At 40.0% G+C, this 21,560-nt stretch overlaps 2 protein-coding genes across 2 annotated transcripts in view; one reads left to right on the top strand and one right to left on the bottom strand.

Annotated features, from left to right (window-relative positions):
- Positions 1 to 14,186, bottom strand: part of fam120b (family with sequence similarity 120 member B) — a 14,686-nt gene extending 500 nt beyond the window's left edge. Inside the window, exons 1-7 of the mRNA XM_016524733.1 lie at positions 14,048 to 14,186; positions 11,963 to 13,008; positions 11,456 to 11,636; positions 10,244 to 10,345; positions 7,376 to 7,548; positions 6,957 to 7,049; positions 1,051 to 1,257 (exon numbers count right to left, since the gene is read on the bottom strand). Of these exons, the coding sequence (XP_016380219.1) occupies positions 1,051 to 1,257; positions 6,957 to 7,049; positions 7,376 to 7,548; positions 10,244 to 10,345; positions 11,456 to 11,636; positions 11,963 to 12,970 (1,764 nt within the window). The 5' untranslated portion in view covers positions 12,971 to 13,008; positions 14,048 to 14,186. The remainder of the gene's footprint in view (positions 1 to 1,050; positions 1,258 to 6,956; positions 7,050 to 7,375; positions 7,549 to 10,243; positions 10,346 to 11,455; positions 11,637 to 11,962; positions 13,009 to 14,047) is intronic.
- Positions 14,187 to 18,166: 3,980 nt separating this feature from the next.
- dldh (dihydrolipoamide dehydrogenase) overlaps positions 18,167 to 21,560 on the top strand; it is a 10,481-nt gene continuing 7,087 nt past the window's right edge. The window contains exons 1-8 of the mRNA XM_016524736.1: positions 18,167 to 18,305; positions 18,416 to 18,712; positions 19,117 to 19,177; positions 19,265 to 19,522; positions 20,149 to 20,209; positions 20,311 to 20,441; positions 20,549 to 20,718; positions 20,812 to 21,028. Of these exons, the coding sequence (XP_016380222.1) occupies positions 18,258 to 18,305; positions 18,416 to 18,712; positions 19,117 to 19,177; positions 19,265 to 19,522; positions 20,149 to 20,209; positions 20,311 to 20,441; positions 20,549 to 20,718; positions 20,812 to 21,028 (1,243 nt within the window). The 5' untranslated portion in view covers positions 18,167 to 18,257. The remainder of the gene's footprint in view (positions 18,306 to 18,415; positions 18,713 to 19,116; positions 19,178 to 19,264; positions 19,523 to 20,148; positions 20,210 to 20,310; positions 20,442 to 20,548; positions 20,719 to 20,811; positions 21,029 to 21,560) is intronic.

Raw genomic sequence — 21,560 nt, 5'->3', positions numbered from 1 at the left:
TTTTTTCTGGATTTTTTTCTTCATATTCTCTCTATCCGTTAAAATAAACCTACCATAAAAATTATAGACCCTTCATTTCTTTGTAAGTGGGCAAACTTACAAAATCAGTAGGGGATCAAATAATTATTTTCCCCACTGTATCTATCTATAATTGACCAAATCCATACAGTCGTCCCAAAAGGACACTCTTAAAAATGTATGAATGTCATATCTAGTGGTATTTATTTAAAAAAAGAAGAGATTAAAGACATTTGAATGCAGATGTCACTTGGTTTGATGTATTCAGATATTATTAGGTGTTCAAGTACTTTTTGGGGCCCATTATAAATATAAAAGAGGTCATAGTGACTTACGGTTCAGAGACCTCCATGAAGACAGGAGATGACTAAGCACAGTCTAAGTCTGCATTTATAGTTACGAACCCATGTTTATATGTGTGGGTCAAAAAAATTATTTAGATGTTTTGGTCCCTTGGCTCTGGAAAAAACATTACAGCAATCAAAAACAAAAGAGATTCTCTGACTGTTTTCCAGTATGCCAAAGACATGTAAACAAAAGTTAAACAAAATCTAGTAAACAAAATATGTGTGGGCCATACAATGATCTGATTTTCATTTAGCATGTTAACAGGCTTCGGTAGAGCTGCACAGTCCATCATGACACAACATATTTTTTAAAAACGGATCATGCCTGGTCCTGTTTACATGTAATATTAAGTCTCTGATGATCCAATCACAAGTGGTCAAGTTAGCTATACTTAATCAAACCACTTTCAGAGATCAGAGTCAGAAACGCATGCGGCATTGCGTTTGCATTTCCCAATCCGTTCTGATGCATCCCAGACAACAGTAAAAGACCGCCCAACTTACCTGTCAATCAACCATTTTGCTAAAACAAGGGCTCTGTGTGGCCAGTTACATGTGGCCTCGAAAAGTCCCATTGAGACAAGTATCTGTCTCAACTGTTCATTTGTGATCGGTGGATCCAAGACAGATGTTAATATGTTAATACCAAGAATAAACAAGGCCAACGGCATTTTCCTGTACTTGCATTTCCTTCAAGGAGCTCCTCTTTTGGACAGCCTGAGTGGGCTTGCAGATACTTTGAATGGAAGAGCAGGCCGTCAAAGGTCCTCCACGGCATGAGCTCACCCATCGGGAAAGGGAAACCACAAGCACTGTTGGCTGAGATGAGGTAGGTCAGACCCCGAACAAAGAGAGAGCCGAGCTGGATGGCCCTAGGGTCCACAACAGGGGTCTACATGGGGGAGGGATTATAGAATGATATAAGAAAAAAAAAAAGCAAGAAAACACAATCATTTGTAAAGGTATATTCAGATTTACAGTTACTCAACAAAATTTTGCAGACAAATCCAGTCATTCCAATTGGAATCTGTGTGGTATGGAGTTTCCTGTATGGGTGAAAATGTTCCCCAAGCAGATTTCAATTTTTTTTTAAGTGGGTTATGTAAATTATCTGCATTGACCAGCAGGAAGTTGCTTAGTTTGAAAGTGACTTCTGTGTGACACTATCGCTACACTACCGCACCTTACAAATGTAAAAACTATATTCCATGTCTTTCGAAGTCATGTGATATCTTTGTATAAGAAACCTTGACACCAGCGCGATCGGGAGTTTCGAGTAAGGGTGAGTTTATTATTTTAATTGCTAAAATTCCCAGCACATATTTCGTCATGTTCAAGTTGGTCACGCAAATTTGTTGTGTTGAACAACAGAAATCTGCTTGGTTTGAAAGTGACTTCTGTGTGAGATGTGCTTAATGCATCACTACATTATCGACAAGGGAACTTTATTTTTAACTACAACGCTATTTTCCAGATCTTCCAAAGTAATATGATATCTTTGTGTGGGTATGAAACCAAAATGTAGGTATTCAGTAAAAACCTCCGCTGCAGGTCACAAATTTAATTCACATTCACATATTTGTCAGCGAGTTTGACCAAACGATATTGGTAGACACATTTCTCGTAACCAACCGCAGCTTGCCACAATTGAAACAGATGGACGAAAGAGATTTGAACATTTTTATACAGAGGAATATTTTCAGCGTACAAAATACAAAATCTAAATTCATTAAATATTCATATTAATGGATCAAATTTACAGATCTATTATGGTTTTTTTTTTGGCAGTGTTCGCCAGACATTCCTGTTTTTTTATGGAAAAGAGCAGCTGGGACATTCTCCTAAGCTTCTCCTTTTGTGTTTTATTGATGAAAGTAAGTCATACAGGTTGGAAATGACACAAGTTAATGATTACAGAATGTTTATTTGTGATCAAACTGTTACTTTAAACCACAGATTTTTTAAAAAGTAGGGTTTTAAATTCATCATACCATTAAAAGCCACAATATGTAATTTTTCGCCGCTAGAGGGCACTTATTCAAAATAAACAAAGAGGCAAAGGCGTAGTTTGATGACGCCGTGACTGAGTGTGGAGTCATGGGAGTTGTCATCTTCATCCCCACAGCCGATGCAATCCGACGGGACTCGGGCAGAAATCATGTTCATGGATGAGCTAATGATTTATTAACGTTGTAGAATGAAGCAGGGTGTGGATGAAAGCCGTCGAAGCGAAACGAGGCCGCTGAACGAGCGTGACACACGGCTCGAAAGCAGCGGAGCTTTTATTATGCCACACTTTAGCGCTTCCGCTGCTTCCGGTCATGCGTATGTGGGGTAAAGCAGCGCTGTTTAATCATACTAGAAACGTTTGAAAGTTCTGTTATAATGCTACTCTGTGCGGTCGTCACCGGTCTATTAAAACGCACAAAATAGTAAAGCGTCTTTGTTGTTTCCATGTTTTCTACAAAACTCGGAAATCGAGGGGTTATGACGTCATTGGCAGGCGACACAATGACACTATGGACACGGTCCGTGTTTTGCTTATTTCTCTGGATTTAAACATTCTTCAAAACATTTAGGATAATGTAAGTAGACAAGTCAACCAAATATAACACTGTTCTAGTGGTGTTTGGATATTTTAATTAAAAAATCTTACATATTGTGCCTTTAACACCTATTGTGTTTTTCAACTCAGGCTGCAGGAAGGCAGGGTGTGGACCCTGTAGAGCTCACCTGAAGTGGCCGTGCGGCTAAGCGGATGTTTACAAAGGGTCCCCCACTCCCCCCCACAAAACTGCCCGCTGGTCACCTGGTCCCTCACCCCCACCCACAGGAGATAAGAGACGGTCTGATTAGCTTCTGTGACATCAAAACGTAAAATTGGCCTGCCACCTGCTCTGCTCTCAAACACAGCTTAGACTAAAGCAAACAAAAGGGAGGCTGGAGATAAAGCCGAAGTAACAGCAGCAACCCAGAGCCCGCGCCTTCCAGGCGCACAGATTGAGAGCTGGGCCATCACTTGAAATATTATGCTGTTTACACAGGCCTGACTTCCTCCTTAAAACCATGCCTCTTCAGAGAAACAAGAGCATTTAATCACATTCACTTTTATGCATAAGGTTTAGAAAGCGGGATGAAGTAGACCGGCTTTGATTAAACCACTTTAAAAGACACGTAAAAGCCTTAGCACCTTTAAAGCCGCTAATTGCTCAGCGTGGAAGTCAATAGGCCTCGGGACAATGCTGATGCCACCCTGCTGCTGTAAAGGTATAGAGTGGGACAACAAACCAGAACAGCAGCTGCTCTGCAAGCATTTCAACAGTGAACAATGAGAGCTGCTCCAGCCAGATGCCTGAAGGACCGCTGGACCCCCTGAGGACACGTAGCTCAACATTAATGGCAAACTACAGCCTTGTGTTCAGACTCTGCACCTGTGCCATACCTTAATGCACATCTGCTCAATGTTACTACTGTAAACATTCACGCATGACAAGACTAGGCTTGTGTGGTATTTCAATGAACTTTCAATTTTTGATTTACTAAATAAACATTGTGGGCTGTGTCTGAAACCAGTCTTCTGCAGTTAAAGGGTTGGGAACCAAGAACACATTCTGTTTTTCAATACTGGAATTGAATGATTTGGTTCTGTTAATGGATACTGAATGGCTGCATTCATCCACCAATGCAAACGGTCACTGTATTGAAATGCTTGTACTAGTGATTCATGCACTGTTGCTGAATCTAAAGCACAATGCAAAAGATTTGTTTTAGTTATGGTTTTGTAATTGTATGGAATTTAATGATTCTTGCTCTGATTCTAATTCAATGTATGAGGGACTTGTTCAGAACTGCTCAAAACAGTGCATTTGTGCATCTTTTTAACTCAATAAAAAGAACCGACTCCTAAGTCAGACAACTGTGTGAGTCGCACTGTGTGTTTGTGGTAAGGAACCAATAATGGAACTGAATGCCATAAATTATTTGCCTTCAGTGTTTTTGAAAAATAAAAACGGATCTGGCTCTGAACAGAACTGGTTCTCACAAATCAGTCTCAAATCCATACATTACAAGTTTGAGTTGGTCTATGACTCCCTCACTCAGTACTGCTGTTGTAATAAATTATCTATATAAATAATAATAATAATAATAATAATAATAAATATCTATATATACGCACTACCTTTTAAAAGTTTGGGGTTGATTTTCTCATGTTTTAAAAAAAAGTCTCAACAAGGCTGTATTTATTTAATCAAAAATACAGTAAAAGCTGTAATATTATCGAAATTAAAAATAACTGTTGTCTGTTTTAATATATGTTCAAATGTAATTTAAATTATTCCTGACGGCAAAGCCGAATTTTCAGCATCGTTACTCCAGTCTTCAGGCATTATTGTTTTGCTACTCAAGAAACATTTCTTCTTATTATAAATGTTGAAAACAGTTAAATGCTGCTTACTGTTTTTATGGAATCAATCATACATTTTTGTCAGGATTCTTTGATGAATAGAAAATCCAAAACAACAGCAATTATTTGAATTAAATTCTCTTGTAACTTGTATTTTGATCAATTCAATACGTTCTTGGTGACTTAAAAGCATAATTTCTTTCAAACAAAAATTTTATTTAAATATATACGAGTTGGGTTGTTCCTCAAAATTACTAAAAGAATGTTCGAATGTTTGAACTGGAATAATAAAGTGGAATCAGAATCGTTAAATTCATCCTTTACAGATGCTGCGTAGTGGCATCCTTAGCTTGCATTTACATTCCCTTACTATGACAAAGCAACACAGGGGGAAACAGATTAGAGGGGGGTAATCAGGCAGCCCCTGGAGACTCTCCTGCCATCTGTCTGGCTCTTACAGCCTCCTAATACCCCCCACCTCATCCCTTTTCACATTTCAGGCAGATGTGACAGTGTAACTCCCGATGGGAGACAACAATGGCGCGTGTAACAGGTGCTCCTGTCACCCCATGGCACATGGGAGGCAGGAGAGCTTTACACACTTTCATCTGGCCAGCGGCAGGCTGTCGCCGCCACGCCTTGAGCACACACACGCCTCTGGGTCAGCAAGCAACCCGACACCTGTTGCTGTGCGCGCCCTCTAAACACACAATCCCTCAACGCTATCACATACTGTGGGCAACATAAACTCAGGCATATCACTTCACTTGAGCCAAAACGTAAACACGTGGGATCATATATAAATAAATACTCTGGCCAAGTGCACAATAAACATTCATTACAAAGCATAAAGGATACAGAGTAAGTCATTGTCTGGGTGATTGAAATTATCTGCTTGAACCACATTAGTAAAAGTAAATAAACATATCATCTGTAAAAATATAAATACAACTTAATAGTTCATTTGTATTGTCAACAGCTTGGCGTTTCACAAGTCAAGGATGAGATATGCATCAGCATCTGAATACAACAGACTGGAGGGATTCACACCAGACGCAAAAAGGACGGCCGTAGACACAGGAGGATCTGTAAATTAGGAGGTGGCTTGCTGGATATCTCCCAAGAGGCTCTAATTTGTCCCTCTATCATCCATTATCTGTGCTGTGGGGAGGGCTCTCAATCCAAGCACTGCGAAACCACAAGCCGCCCTTGGCAGCCGTGTCTGAAATAGCACGCATAGGAGGCTTAAATTAGGGTGGGAGCTGAAATAGCCCTGTGGTTGCCGGCGGGGACGACGCGGAGCCCGTCACCAGAGCATCGCTCTCAGGTTCAGACCACAATTAGAGTAGTATTTGAGAGGAATGTCGCAAAGCAACCAGAAATTATCCCTCCAGTCTCTTTCCCCATTTTTTTTCCAAATAGCAAAAGAATCTGATGCATCTCTCAAGTAAAAGGCCTCGATCTGTTGCATTTCCATGTTGTTGTGCTGATTTGACATGGATTACAGTGTTTATCATCTAATGTAGCTATTTTAAATGGATAGTTTACTCAAACATGAAAATGTTGTGTCATCATTTACTCACCATCAAGTTGTCCCAAACCCATAAGACTTTGGTTATTCTTCAATATACAACTGAAGATATTTTTTATGAAACCTGAGGAGTTTTTGTTCGTAGACTGAAAGTCTATTCCATTAAATCTTAGAAGATCCAAAAAGAGTCATAATGACCTTTTGAAGAGATATGATCATTTTATATGACGAACATACTTATGATTTATTTTTGTATTATTTTTTCATCTTTTATTCATGGATGTGAAGAGGCTTTCAACCAGCATAACACAAAATGTTTTTGAACCAAATCACCTACCCTGCCTTTAGGAGTCACTTTGTCTTGAATTCCTCATTTCTAAGGCACTTTGGACAAAAGCGACTGCTAAACGAATAAACGTAATGTAAATGGAAACAAGTGAGTGCACAAAAAAGTGGGTGGAGTCAAACTCAGGTTTGGACCTAGTAATCGAACCAACTGCAAAAACGGACTGTCTTTTTTAGGTATGTTACAAAAGAACACACATGACCACAGTTGTTTTCTAAAAGACTCCAAACCAAGCCCAGTTAAAATGGGTGAGCATATGAGTGTAAAAACAATGCTTTCAGAAAGGCAGAGGCGGCGCGAAAGACTCACCCTGAGCTGTTGCATTTCTCTGAAGGATTTGAATCTGACACAAACAGCTTGGCTTAGATATGCATCTACGTCTTCCAGGGAAAGCTGTCTCGCCTAGATCCAGGAACAAACAGTGTTTTTATTCTACATGCAAGCTGTGAAAATCACACTCAAGTATACACAACAAGCATCAAGTGTCAACACACACACATCTGTATACAATGCAAGGGTATCGGAGTTGTCTGATAAGGACTACACACAATAAACAGCGTTGAAGAGACACAGCTGAAACTCTTTTGAAATGCAATGAGGCCACATCATTAATAAATAAAGGCTAACAGAGCATACGTGGTGTGAATGGACCTGAACAAAGCCATTTGTTTACATTCAAGCGAAAACCTCAGTGGTCTGTGGCATCAATGATGAAAAGTTAAACACACCTGAATGGTGATGTAGGTTACAAGACAAATCACAGCAATCAAAGGGCTGTCAAAGTGCTTCAGCTCTTCAGAAAACTCATACAGCTCAAAAACATCCAGGAGTGTTGATGCTTGGACTGCTTTCACTTCTGGGTCCGTCCTAAACCACAGAGCCATCAGATCAGGGGGCCCTTCTGTTGATTAATGAAAACCACAAGTTTAACTTGTGGGGGTTGGCGTGTATGAGAGTGAATTAAAGGGATGGTTCACCCAAAAATGAAAATTTGCTGTTAATTTACTCACCCTCAGGCCATCCAAGATGTAGATGACTTTTTCTTCAGTAGAGCAGTAAAGAAGATTTTTAGCTGAAACCGTGGTCCTTGGTGATTTATAAAATGCAAGTCAGCAGCTACTGGTTTTTTTAAATAAAAAAAGCATATCAAGAAACACAAAATTAAAGGGTTAGTTCACCCAAAAATGAAAATTGGCCTGTGTTTTACTCACCCTCCAAGCATCTTAGGTGTATGTGACTTTCTTCTTTCAGACGAATCCAATCGGAGTTATATTAAAAATTGTCCTGGCCCCTCTAAGCCTTTCAATGGGGGTAAGCGGGTGTTGGTTGTCAACAGTTCAGAAGACATGAAATAAAGTGCGCACATCCGTTGGGGGGGTTGTGAATAAAGGCTTCCTGTAGTGAATCCATGCATTTTTATAAGATAAATATCCATATTTCAAACGTAATAAACACTTTTTTCTCACTTCCGCTGACTGTGGTACGCGGAAGACGTTCAGGCGGATGATGTAAGACGTATGTGTCGTGCGCGAGCCTCTGAGAAATGCAGGAGCAAAGGAAGCAAAGTTTCCTTATTTTAGAAAAGGAAAACCAGTCTCCTCTTGGCTTATATCGAAATCCTCCGACATTTTTCTTTACAAATCCTCGTTTTGTGCTTCTAATTCGTGAACGGCGTTTTGTTTTGTCTCCACGTTCGTCACTAATCACGCAACAGAACGGCTTCCGCGTATGACAGTCAGCGGAAGTGAGAAAAAAGTGTTTATTACGTTTGAAATATGGATATTTATCTTACAAAAACGCATGGATTCGCTACAGGAGGCCTTTATTCACACACCCCCGGAGCCGTGTGAGGCACGTTTTATTACGGATGTGCGCACTTTATTTCACGTCTTCTGAACTGTTGACAACCAACACCCGCTTACCCCCATTGAAAGGAGAGGGGCCAGGACAATTTTTAATATAACTCCGATTGGATTCGTCTGAAAGAAGAAAGTCACATACACCTAGGATGCTTTGAGGGCGAGTAAAACACAGGCTAATTTTCATTTTTGGGTGAACTAACCCTTTAATACCCGTGGCTCCTGACGATATACTGAGGTCTTTGCGAAACGAAACGATCGGTCTGTGCAAGAAACTGAACATCATTTACAACATTATTACCTGTAATCCAGAGCCTCAGGCAAACCGTCTAGAGTGATGTGCGGTTCACGAACGAATCATTTTTTTGAACCGGTTCGTTTTGGTGAACTAGTTCAACCACTTGAATGCACTTGAATGAAGGGTGAAATTAACGTTTTTATGGTTTTGTTTATGTATTTCATTACATAAACAAACTAGTGAATTGAAAGAGTACATTGAAACAAACTGTCCGAAAGAACCGATTCGTGGAGAAGAATCGGACTTCCCTGATTGTCTGAGGCTCTGGATTACAGGTCATAATGTTCAGTTTTTTTGCACAGAATGATCGTTTCACATCTTAAGACATCAATGTATCGTCAGGAGCCACGGGTATTAATTTTGTGTTCCCTGATATGCTTTTTTATTTTTATTCTCAAAGACAGGCAGCCGCTGTCTTGCATTTTATGAATCACCAAGGACCACGGTTTCAGCTAAAAATCTTCCTTACTGTTCTACTCAAGAAAAAAAAAGTCACCTACTCCTCAACGGCCCGAGGGTGAGTAAATTAACGGTGAATTTTCATTTTTTTGGTGAACTCTCCCTTTAAAGATTAGATAACTGAAAAGTTCTAATAAAAGGCTTCCCATTTATTTTGGCAAAATAGTTTTTTTTACAATCATTTGTGGTTACTGAATAATGTTTTTTAAAAATCGTGTATGGAGACTGCACTCACAAATGTAACTATATATTCATTTCTCCGTCTTTTGCAAGCTCAGAAATATATTTCAAAATTCCCTAATATTCTCATGTTGGATGCTCGGTAATGCAGTGATGAAATTTGCAATGCAGCAAAATGCAGTGATCAAACCAAATGGCCTTTTTCTTTTTATCACTAAGCATCTGTGTCATGTAATCACTGATACGAGGAAATGCAAAAGAGCAAAGAGAATTATGTACACTTAAAAACAGAACATAGATTTCTTGAGATTATCACAGGATTACGTAAGGCTGCGATACATTATACAAATTTAGAGGTTATAGAGGAAAATCTGGGCATCATACAGTAAATGACTGAGGACTAGACTTTCAAGTTGTTCCGAACACAATAAACTAATGCAGAAACTAATGCCTTGTTGTTAGGAGACACATGACAAATCAAAACAATATGTGTTTTAAAAACAGCTCAAAATATCAAATATGTCTGATATCTTCCATCTGGATGGAATCATTATATGAAGCTAAAAAAGTCATAGTCTGTGCCCTTCAAATACTACATGATTTTCTGTGAAATATGTCAACTCTGACTGGCCACAAACTGCTCAAAAACTCTGCAAATCAGGGTAAAAGTTGTGTAGTGTATTCCAGCCTTTAGAAGCATCAAATGAGGTAGTGTGTAATGCTTAGCACATGAGAAACTCCAAGTGAGGTACTTCCTAACGACGATCAAATATGTAGAACATAACTACTGAATTATATACTTAGATGGTTGAGGGGTTTTGGAGTGACTCTGTTTGGCTCCTTAAGTGGATTTCCTGGAAAGACGAACCATTCTTTGACTGACACAGTGTGACCAGAACAATCTATAAAAGAGAGAGAAGTTAATATAAATTGAGAGTAACAATGCAAAACAATCCCTTAAAAGCAGCACAGAAAGGGCATTTGTGCAATAGGCTTGTATGCTATGAAATAATTTGACTGACACAGCCTTTCCAAAATTACAGTGTAGTCTCGACTGTTTGAAATCTGATATGTTTTGTCCTCTTCGGTCTGGCCCTTCTTTTCAACAGCACGTTCACCACATATTTGCCCACACCACAAATATTGGACAGAAACAAGACAATTCCCAGAATACTACAGAGCAATGGAGATTTATTTTCTGTTAACAGCACAGTAAGAGGACAGCCTATATTTCTATACCGCAACAGAATGCCTACGTTAAGGAAATATACAAATGATATTTAAATTAAAATAATAATAATTTTATCCAAAGATCACTTTATGAAAACTTCAATCTCGCAGTCTAGATTTCTTCAAAAAATTCACTTGACAGCAATACATCACACTTCACTTAACTACATCTTTTGACCAATGCATAATTATAAAAAATGTAAACATTTTAAGCAGTTTCTAGCCAATGAAAAATGTAGTAGTCAAACGTAATTAGAACAACTTTTAATGAACATGGAAATTTCCATGACTTCTAAAGATTTTACTAATTATGTCAAGCTCAGAAAAAAGTTTTAAAATATTCCCTTAGATTTTTCCATGACCGCGGGAACCAGTCTTATTTTTTCATTTTAAGTTTACTTTAAGTTTTTTTAAATCGTGTCTTTTTTTTTTAATTGTCTTTTTATTCAGTTTAAGTAATTTTAGTATTTCAACTTAAACATATTATATTTCAGTTAGATGCCAAAGCAGGATTTCTAATTTCCATGAAAAACTTTTATCTAATATTTATATTTTATCTCATCTTTATTTGAATTAATGAGTTTATTTAACAACAGCAAACACTGCTGGGAAATATTTCTAATGCTTTTTTGCAAACTACTTTATTTATACTGGAGAAATCGACATTAGATTGTAATGCAAACAAGTTGCATCAGTTGCAAACAAGTTACAACATAATAGAAATGCATCATAAAACATTATTTTTTCCATAAATTCTAAGTAAATACAGAAACGAAACACACCTGGCTGCACTGGCAGTAAAAGGCCGTAGATGCGTTCTCGGACAGGAAGATATAAGACGGCCTGCGGGGGTAACTCCACCTCATCCTCATCTTCCAACGTGTTACTGCACTCCACGACCCCATCATGTAACACATTATAGACCAGGAAACACTCTGCCTGTGTGTGCTTTTCCATCGCTGCCTGAAACATGGAAACACTTAGTAGGAGTACAAACAAAGACATGTTACTTCTGGTGGGTATGATGCTTTTGTTAAATACAGTGGTGTCCAAAATCTGAGTGAAAATGTTTCCTTTTTGCATTTTCTCTCATTTTATTACTATTTTTTAAAAGACAGTTAATAGAATGTCTAAAGTGGACTATCGAAATAAAGTGTAACCAAATTACATTATCAGCAAACTTCTAAATGTTAACATACCATAAAAATACCATATGGTGTATTTTAAATCCCATATTTTTAAATGTGTCCTCAAACGTTTGGACCCCACTGTGCATTTTTCCTTTTTACCTGTAATATGTCACCAGGTACATAATTGCCCATCAAACACACAGACTCAGGAAAGGCACGGCTGCTTTCTAACCAAGGGGACATTTGTCCTGTAAGTAAATACAAGCGTATGCCTTTTTCTAAAGCTTCTTTCTCTGCTTCAACTAATGAAAGGGAGGAAACTCCAGATGTTCCCTCACTGCTGGGATGATGCACGCTAATGAAGTCTGCAACAGCATAGACCTTGTCTCCCTGAACTTGCTTGTGTTTCATTCGGTATGACGCCAAAGCACTGTTGCGGAGACGCTCCATTTGCTGCTCAGGCACGACGTCATTGCCCAACAGACAGGCCAAGAGAGGGAGGTCAGTCATATGAAGCTTCAAAACATGGCATAACCGCTCTCTGGAGAACAGCACTGTTGTCATGTTGTTTAAATTGAGTTTATTGATGGACAGGTATGGAACGGTGTTGTAGATAACAAAGTCTGTATCTTGACCAAGGATGCCCATGCAGTTGTGAGACAAAGCGTAGTCGGAAATCTCATAATCTCCTTCGCGGACAGAGCACCGTGATTCCTGGCCGAGGCTTTTGAGGGCAAATCTGGAGAAGGTTGCGAGTCCGGAGGGAAGGCAGAAAAGGTCTCTGCTGTTCGGCTGCTGACCGTGAGTCTTAATGTGCTGAAATATTCTCGCGATGTCTTGGTTGACTCTCAGCCGCCTCTTCACCCACTCTGCCCGCTTTTGTTCCTCGACCGTTCCGTCGAAGAAAAAGACTAAACGTATGTCTGCAGCCGTGAACGCATCCAGGAATTCTTGAAGGATATGCATATACTCTTGCCACTGACCACCATGGACCCAGGCTTGACAGCGATACCAGTATCTTAAACAGGCCATTCCGTCCACTACTACTGTGGCGGTACTGTCCGGATGGGCTTTGACATGATCGGCTGCCATCTGTTTCAGGTCCACTGGCACACAAGTGTCTGGGCAACATGCCTCCATAAAGTACTGTAAGCCCTTCACACCCATCTTCAGCTGTGTGAAAACTCATCTGCAAGTTCATGCACCTAAAATCAAACATAAAAGTGCATGCATGAATGGAAATTCACCATTTTCTCTATATCAAAATTATGGCATTCTAAAATCTCAATGCACCTGTCAAGTCAATAATGTATATAAATTAAAATATACATCAAACTTTAGAAATATAAAACTTTAGAAAATATGTAATTTAATTTTTAAAGAAACATTACTACATTATCACTACCTCCCTGCAGAAAACGGGTTTCACAGCTGTGTCGCTACTTTTACTCAGGGTTTCTGAAGGTTTTATGAAGGTAAATGTAAGACTTTTTAAAGACCCTTTTAAGAAGAAGTAAGGAATTTTAAGCAATAAATCAGTACGGTCACTAAACTTGAGGCTTGAATAGTTCAATAATAATTACTTACACAGAAAAGTAATTTTCATACTACAGTGACAGGTATGTGTTCTTGTTTTAAGCGTAAATCAGTTTCTCAGATAAAAAGACTTCATATGGTAAATTTTCATCTAAAGTAAATGTATTAAATGTATGGTTTACTTCACACTGTCAAGTCATCATAACATTTTTACTTTAGTTTTACACGGTTTTTAAATCATTTTAATAAGGTCATTTACGATATGCTTAATTTATCAACACTTTTTTTTTTGGTCTGACCAGACAATTTATACCATATTAAAATCAGAATCCATCCTGAAACCATCCTGTAATCTCAAATCATTCATACATTTAAGGTAATGCTAGATTTGCCAATATATAAATACATTTTATATTACTGTTATGTCCCATGTCCCCAAACTTAAAATGCAAAGTGTTTAAGCTGTAAATAGTTATCAAATAATCATCTTGTACATGTATTTTTTCTCACTCATTAGCATAATTAAAGTAATATGAATGAACATGTTCAAAAAACCCTTCACTTTGATCACTTGTGTGTGTGAATGCTGAGAATTTGACTGCTGCTGCTGCGACGCTGTCAGTAAAGATATGGAACACTACAGTCCTTTATCACTTAATGTCACACTTATTAAACCCAGTGCTGCTAAAGAAGCAAAAACCGACTCACTACTTGATGGGTGGGATGTCACGCATAGTTTAACTAGAATACTCGAGTTAGTGAGCGTTTAAGCGCTCTCTCGCTCAAAGCAGCACGGCTGCTACAATAGCCGAAACCGCTGATGTTTACAAAGTTGCGCTCACTTCCTGTTCCGGCGTGAGGATCTCAGCGGCCAATCAGCGTATTCCTTTATAATGATTGTAAATTAAAAAGAAGACCACAGCTGAAACATATATTAGAAATAATTTATGTTTTATTAAATACTCTGCTCGATAACAAATCTGTAAAAAAAAAAAAAAAAAATTTCAGTTAGAAGAAATGCATTTAAATATGAGAACTGTGTTAGTAAATAAAGAAATATAGTCATGAAGTTTTATGTTACTCTGCTTATTAGTTTATTATGTAATGGTTTATTATTGTGCACTGTATCGCTACCCGTATGTTGTAGGCTGCAATGATATAACACCAACATAGCATAGTCTTACAGAATATTTATTAGAATTAGAATTAATTTATTAGAATTCAATTCAGAATAAGGATTTAAAACTTATAAGGCTGCAGGTATTTTAGCACAGTAGGTCAATCCCTGTTTGTACAATTTCACAGTCTGATATGGGATTATTATTATTGTTATTTTTGTTTATTTTTTTGTAAAATTAGCTGTGATAAAAACTATGCATTTAAGTTTAGATTGTTTTCCTCCATATTTAAATTATTTATGCTATGAATCATACCTGCATAATATAAATAACAATGCAAATAAATATAATAAATATAATAAAAATATAATATATATAAAAATAAATTATAAATAATAAAATATAAAAAAGTATTATTAATAAATAAATATAATAAATAAATAAATAACGGTATTTCAATGTAGCCTACATAAGCCACATGGGTCAGTTATTGATTTTTCTTCCTCTTTGAACCAAAGTTTCTCACATAAACAAAACCACCCCAGGGAAAGGGGCAGATGTTCCATAAAGGACGATGGCACGCGACAGTCCTCAAGCCTGTTGAAGAATTCACTCACCCCTCCTGCTCTCTCTCTCTCTCTCTCTCTCTCTCTCTCTCTCTTTCCCTCATGCACACAAACGCACGCACGCACTAGTAGCTTATACTCAGAACTCTATCAGGGCTGTTAATCAGGAAAATAGCTCGCGTACACCAATATAGTCAATGGCAAACTAGATTTGATTAAACTTAAGTAACTTCCTAGACTGGATGCATCTATTTCGCTGTACGTTTGAATGTTTCTTCTTGCTTGTTGTTGCTTTTTTTCATACTGAGTGCGCCACCCGAGCCACGCGACACATCCATTGTTATTTTAATCAGTGCAAGTGCTTGCTGCGTCATGATGGGGAACCTACTCTTACTATGCTGTATTGTCCTTTTCCTGAACACAAAATAAGTATTCACATGCATGTTGCCATAACACTTTCATCGCCTCCGCGTCTCCTGTTGCGTAGGCATAGGAATGCGCGTTCAGGGGGAAAAAAATCTCATTGAGAAACATTCGCGCTCTACTTAATTTGATCGATCGATTGGCAGACACTCTCCCACAAGCCGTTACTGCGATCGTTACTGCCCGTATTCCCACGGCCACTTACTGCAGCTTCCCTAACCATATGGCCCAGCAGCGGCATTCATGCGCTCCATGCTTCCAGTCTCATTTGGAGAAGCCTGCGTTTGCGCGGCTGCGCGCTGCCTGGAGAGGCAGTAGAGACATGCAGTTGCGATGTGAAAAAACGCCATTTGGTTGGGAGCAGATGGTTGGCTTGGGGGGCTGTCCGCGTCTTCAGAGAGAGTCCCCGAGGGCTCCCCTTGTATTCAAAATCAATGAAAATTAAAGCGCAAAGAAAGATGAAGAGTCAGACCTCGAGTCCCGGCTTTGTTCGTCGCAGCTACTGGTGGGCAGGAGTTAAAGTACAACAGCCCCCTATAGAAACACTTAAGTTAAACAGTCTCCCCATAGTCCACCTTCAGAAAAGAGGAGGAATGCGAGAAAGGAGCTTTCTGCTTGATTTAACCAGGACAGAATCGCGTGGCATAAATTATGCGTGAAAAGAATAAGCGAAGTGGGCATAAATCTGAGGGTTTTCAACATGCTTTTCAGTGATGCTTTGCTCGGGTAATCGGGAAATGTGTGCAACGTCAGGTCAAAGAACTATGGGTGAAAGTGTGATGATAGCTGTGTGACACGGTTCCGCTCTTATTTATGGCCAGCGGTTCAATAACTAACTCCGGAGTGTGTTGCTATGACACCTGTCGCATTGCAAGTCCATGTTTTGTTCAGGAAACGCATTCGATAAAAAAAAGTATTTATGTATACTTAAACTAGGAGTGAATTACTTTCTAAACAATTTTCATCAAGTGCCAAAACCGATCGCGCGTAACTGTGTCACTGATGCACGATTGTCGCATTCCTCTGGAGCGCTTTTAATTAACGCACTAATGAAGACCACCCTCGCACATCCACACAAACAAACGCTCGCGAGACAGAGCGAAAAGAGCGAGAGCTGGATTCATTTAACAATATGAAAGAACCTCACACAATAACAAAGTGCCTTAATGACAGCCACGCGAACGACACACACCAGTTCAGCGTTTACAATCCAGCTTAGAGAATTTACAGAGTCACCAAAACTCAAACCACTGAAATTAAGTGTTTTAAAAACCCAAAGAAGGTTCATAAGGATATGCATGTTCGCTTTACATGACCTAATTATGTGAGGCGTCAGCATTTTTTGCCTACTTCGACTTAGTTCACACTTATAAAATTGTTAGTGAACATTCCGTGGAAGTAACAGTAAAATCGGTTAACTGCAATTTACCTTACCAAAATTGGAAATATTTTATTACTTATATTTATTTATATTATTTTTAAAGACTGAATATAATTTTACTGTAAAATATTCTAAAATGTTTTAGTAGTAGATCTTATTTATTTACTTTAGGAATATATATATATATATATACATATACACACACACACACACGCACGCACGCACGCACGCACACACACACACATAATCACGAGGCAGTTAACTAAAACAGTGAATGAAAAGAATGATTGTTTGTTATTCCATTTTGCTTCTTGTTATTTACTTCATGTTTACAACATGTCATGTGGTCTCCTATTTTTATTATTAGCATTTACAGTAACAAACATTTTAAAAGCGCAAATATGTCTGTGTAAACATTATATATACAATGACTTTTAACAACTAATTTAGTCAAAATAAATTAATCCAAAAACAGAAAAAAAGTTAGCTCCCCAAAACCCCTCAGATGTAAGCTGCACGTTTTAATGACCATATGACAACAGACAAATCCAGGTTTCATTGTGTAGTCATGCTGCACTGAAAAGCCCAGGGAGAAAAATACTGTACTTTTGTCCCGTTATCAGGAACGCGACATTCCTGCAATGTGTGATGCAATTTGTGGTTTCATGTCAGAGTGGGATGTACAGGATTCTCGAGGTTGCTTATTTTCCTGTATGTAAATTAGATTTTTCTCTCTCTCTCTCCATTCACTCCCAGTGGCAAAGAGTTGCACATTTTACAGCTCAGTGACCATTTGCCGATTTTTTTCTTTCTTGGAGGGTTGGGGGTGGTGTAGATTGAAAAGTGTCCCTTTGTGACAACCAGAGCCAGATTGGGGAGTAGCTCATTTGCATCTCATTACCCTAGCAGGCGCTGCCTGTATATAACCGGCTGCAGGAGGACTGGGACATTAAACACGCACAATCCAGGCAGTCTCTCTCACATGGAAACAAGAGTACGGGAGGAAAGTTGGGATCAGTAGTTTGGATCAACTCCACGCCATTTGTATAAATCGGAAAATAAGCGATACACGCGTAGATAACCGTGCGCCTGGGTTTTCTGCATTTTTTCCGGCTTCATAAACAATCCGCAAGTGGACCGCAAACTTTTGACAACTTGGAGTAATCGTCTTCTGAGGGAATTTCCTGTTCGTCCCCCTTTTGCGCATCGGGGTTTCCTCTTTATATTCGTATTTGGGATTTAATTGCTTGATTTTTTTTGTCTTTGATGGGCTTGCACGAGCAGATAAAGTAAAAACAACAGAGCATCAGATACCAGAGCTGCCTCCCATTGAGTGGAGAACTTCGAGTCTCAATGATTTATTGAGACACGGTCTCATACAATTGCCTGGCCCGTGGAAGCTTAACAACATAATTCAGATCCTCTCCACCATGGGACGACTTATGATAGCTGCTTTGCTTTGTGTCATGATAAGCCAGGTAATTAAAGTCAGCGTCTGTTTTAATGTATGTGAGAAATGATCTCACAATAGATGTCTGCCTTATGTTGGCAACGTTTAGTAATTAATCCCATTTCAATTTCTTTCCAGGGGTTTTGTTCTGGGGTTTTCGAGTTAAAGTTGCAGGAGTTTCTGAACAAGAAAGGGGTGACAGGCAACGCAAACTGCTGTAAAGGATCCGCGTCAGAGGCTCAGCAGTGTGACTGCAGAACCTTTTTTAGGATTTGCCTGAAACACTACCAAGCCAATGTATCTCCAGATCCTCCATGCACCTACGGTGGCGCAGTTACACCAGTGCTCGGATCAAACTCCTTCCAAGTTCCCGAGAGCTATCCTGACAGCTCGTTCACCAACCCCATTCAGTTCTCATTTGGATTCACATGGCCGGTGAGTAGTTAGTGTTTTACTTTTATACATTATACTTTATATTTGGATGCATGTGTAGGTTTTACCGTGGTTTATAGCATGTTTAACATATAAAAACCCACAATAATGACTCATAAGGGCGCAGGATGTGGGTATTTAGATGTTTTAGTGGTGTTGGTGGGGTGGGAGAAGTCACATCCCTTGGGTTGGAATATAATTGTCAGCTCAGTGTGAAATTCCGAAACCTTTCATTTTACTGCAATAAGTAAGTGTGAAATCGGAGAAATGAGGCTTGGATCCCCAGTGCGATCACACCTCAAGCCACTCACATCTCCCGTTATATGTAAAACAGCGGGGAGGTGTGGAGGAATGCGCGTCTGCTTGTCGATTTAATTCATATTAACACGTCCCTTTTTATGTTTCAGGGAACTTTTTCGCTGATTATCGAAGCGTTGCACACCGATTCCAACGACGATCTGTCGACAGGTAAGGAGAAATGCATTGAATGGGGAAGAACGTTTTAAGTCATCACTATGCAGCAACGAGATAACGCTGAAATTAAAACGTCCACAGAAAACCCAGAGCGTCTGATCAGTCGTATGACCACCCAGAGGCACCTAACAGTGGGCGAGGAATGGTCCCAGGATCTACAGGTTGGTGGGAGGACAGAGCTGAAGTACTCCTACAGATTCGTTTGTGATGAGCATTACTACGGCGAGGGCTGCTCGGTCTTCTGCCGTCCCCGCGACGACACTTTCGGCCACTTCACCTGCGGAGAGCGCGGAGAAATTATCTGCAACTCCGGATGGAAAGGACAGTACTGCACAGAACGTAAGTACAAAGGATATACAGCATTATTTTGCCTGTATTTGAAAATTGTTAGTGCGCATGTTTCGGTATTTCGCGAGAAAAACAACAACAACAAACTTCGTCGCTATGGTTGCAACAGGCGTTTGTGTGATTTAAATGAGGGACGTTGGCCAAATAATGGCACGCGTGCCATAGATTAAATGTGACGCCTGATTGGTTACTTGGCAGTGCGCTCGGCGCTGATTGGCTCAGAGCGGTGAGGTATTGTTGGAAGGGGGCAGCTGCAGAGTGAAGGTAGACAATAGAGCAGCTGTCCTGCACTGGCACCATGTACACCAGCTGTCCACCCTTATCTGCGCCGACTCTGGGTCGTTATGGGGAGGGGGGGTTGGATGAACAAAGTGAAAAAGGGGACTTCTGACCCACAGTTAGGGGAGAAAGGGGGCTTTTGTTTGGAAAGCTTTTGTATGAGTGCAACTGTGTTAACCAGAGTGTCCTTCCAATGGTAGTGAAAAAAATAAATAAATTTGGTTATCCTCAAAGTACGGGTGAGCAGCTTGGTAAACACACGGGGCTGTGACTGTACTAGAATAGTAATGGTGTCAGAAATGAACTGGTATTAATAAATACATATTTATTTTTTACAGCAATCTGTCTTCAGGGATGTGATGAAGACCACGGCTTTTGCGACAAACCTGGTGAATGCAAGTAAGTTTAATGAAGATTTTCAGTTCCTCTGTGTTTAACACTCAATTTTCATCGCAACGGAAGTTAACAACATACTAACAGTTCCTCTGTGATGTTTTTAGATGCAGAGTGGGATTTAGTGGGAAGTACTGTGACGACTGCATCCGCTATCCGGGCTGCTTGCATGGCACCTGCCAACAGCCATGGCAATGCAACTGCCAAGAGGGTTGGGGAGGCCTCTTCTGTAACCAAGGTGAGCCTTTGACACCGTAAACTAAGTAGTTGATCAAGTTGTTAGAGTTGTCCATTGACACTAGACGCAGCAGGAGACTAACCTACATGTTTTATTTTGTGTTGCAGATCTCAATTACTGCACACATCACAAACCCTGCCAGAATGGGGCCACTTGCACCAACACTGGCCAGGGAAGCTACACCTGCTCATGCAGACCTGGCTTCACTGGGGACAGCTGTGAGATTGAGGTCAACGAATGCTCTGGCAGCCCGTGCAGAAATGGAGGCAGTTGCACTGTGAGTTGCAGTAGATATATTTCATTCTCTGTTTATGACTTGAGTTTTGTTCAGTGTCCTAACTTCTTTTCAATCCTTCCTTGGATTGCAAAGGATCTTGAAAACACCTACAGCTGCACGTGTCCTCCTGGTTTCTATGGAAGAAACTGCGAGCTGAGTGCCACGACTTGCGCCGACGGCCCCTGCTTCAACGGTGGACGCTGCGCTGACAACCCCGAAGGAGGATACTTCTGTCAGTGCCCGACGGGCTACGCTGGGTTCAACTGTGAAAAGAAGATTGATCACTGCAGCTCCAACCCTTGCTCAAACGGTACTTTGAATGCTCCCATTCTAACGCCTCAAATGCTGACTGTAGGTTGTTTGAATCAGTTGTCTCATGCTTTCTGTCTTACTTCTTCTTCTCCAGGGGCTCAATGTCTAGATCTCGTGGACTCCTATCTTTGTCAGTGTCCTGAGGGTTTCACTGGAATGCACTGTGAAGACAACATTGACGAGTGTGCCAACTATCCCTGCCAGAACGGCGGCACGTGCCAAGACGGACTCAACGACTACACCTGCACCTGCCCGCCTGGATACACCGGCAAGAACTGCACCTCTGCGGTCAACAAGTGCGTCCACAACCCGTGCCACAACGGTGCCACTTGTCACGAGAGGGATGGCCGCTATGTGTGCGCTTGCATCCCGGGTTACGGAGGACGTAACTGTCAGTTCTTGCTCCCAGAGAACCCACAGGGACAAGCCGTTGAGGGAGCCGACAAAAGATACTCTTATGATGAGGACGATGGTGCCTTTCCTTGGATGGCGGTTTGCGCTGGGATTATATTAGTGCTTTTAGTCCTGAT

This window comes from Sinocyclocheilus rhinocerous, unplaced genomic scaffold (assembly GCF_001515625.1).
Source record: "Sinocyclocheilus rhinocerous isolate Xijiao unplaced genomic scaffold, SAMN03320098_v1.1 scaffold780, whole genome shotgun sequence".
Classification (NCBI taxonomy): Eukaryota; Metazoa; Chordata; class Actinopteri; order Cypriniformes; family Cyprinidae; genus Sinocyclocheilus; species Sinocyclocheilus rhinocerous.
Note: the sequence above shows the minus strand (reverse complement) of the source record. Positions and strands in the feature narration are given on the sequence as shown.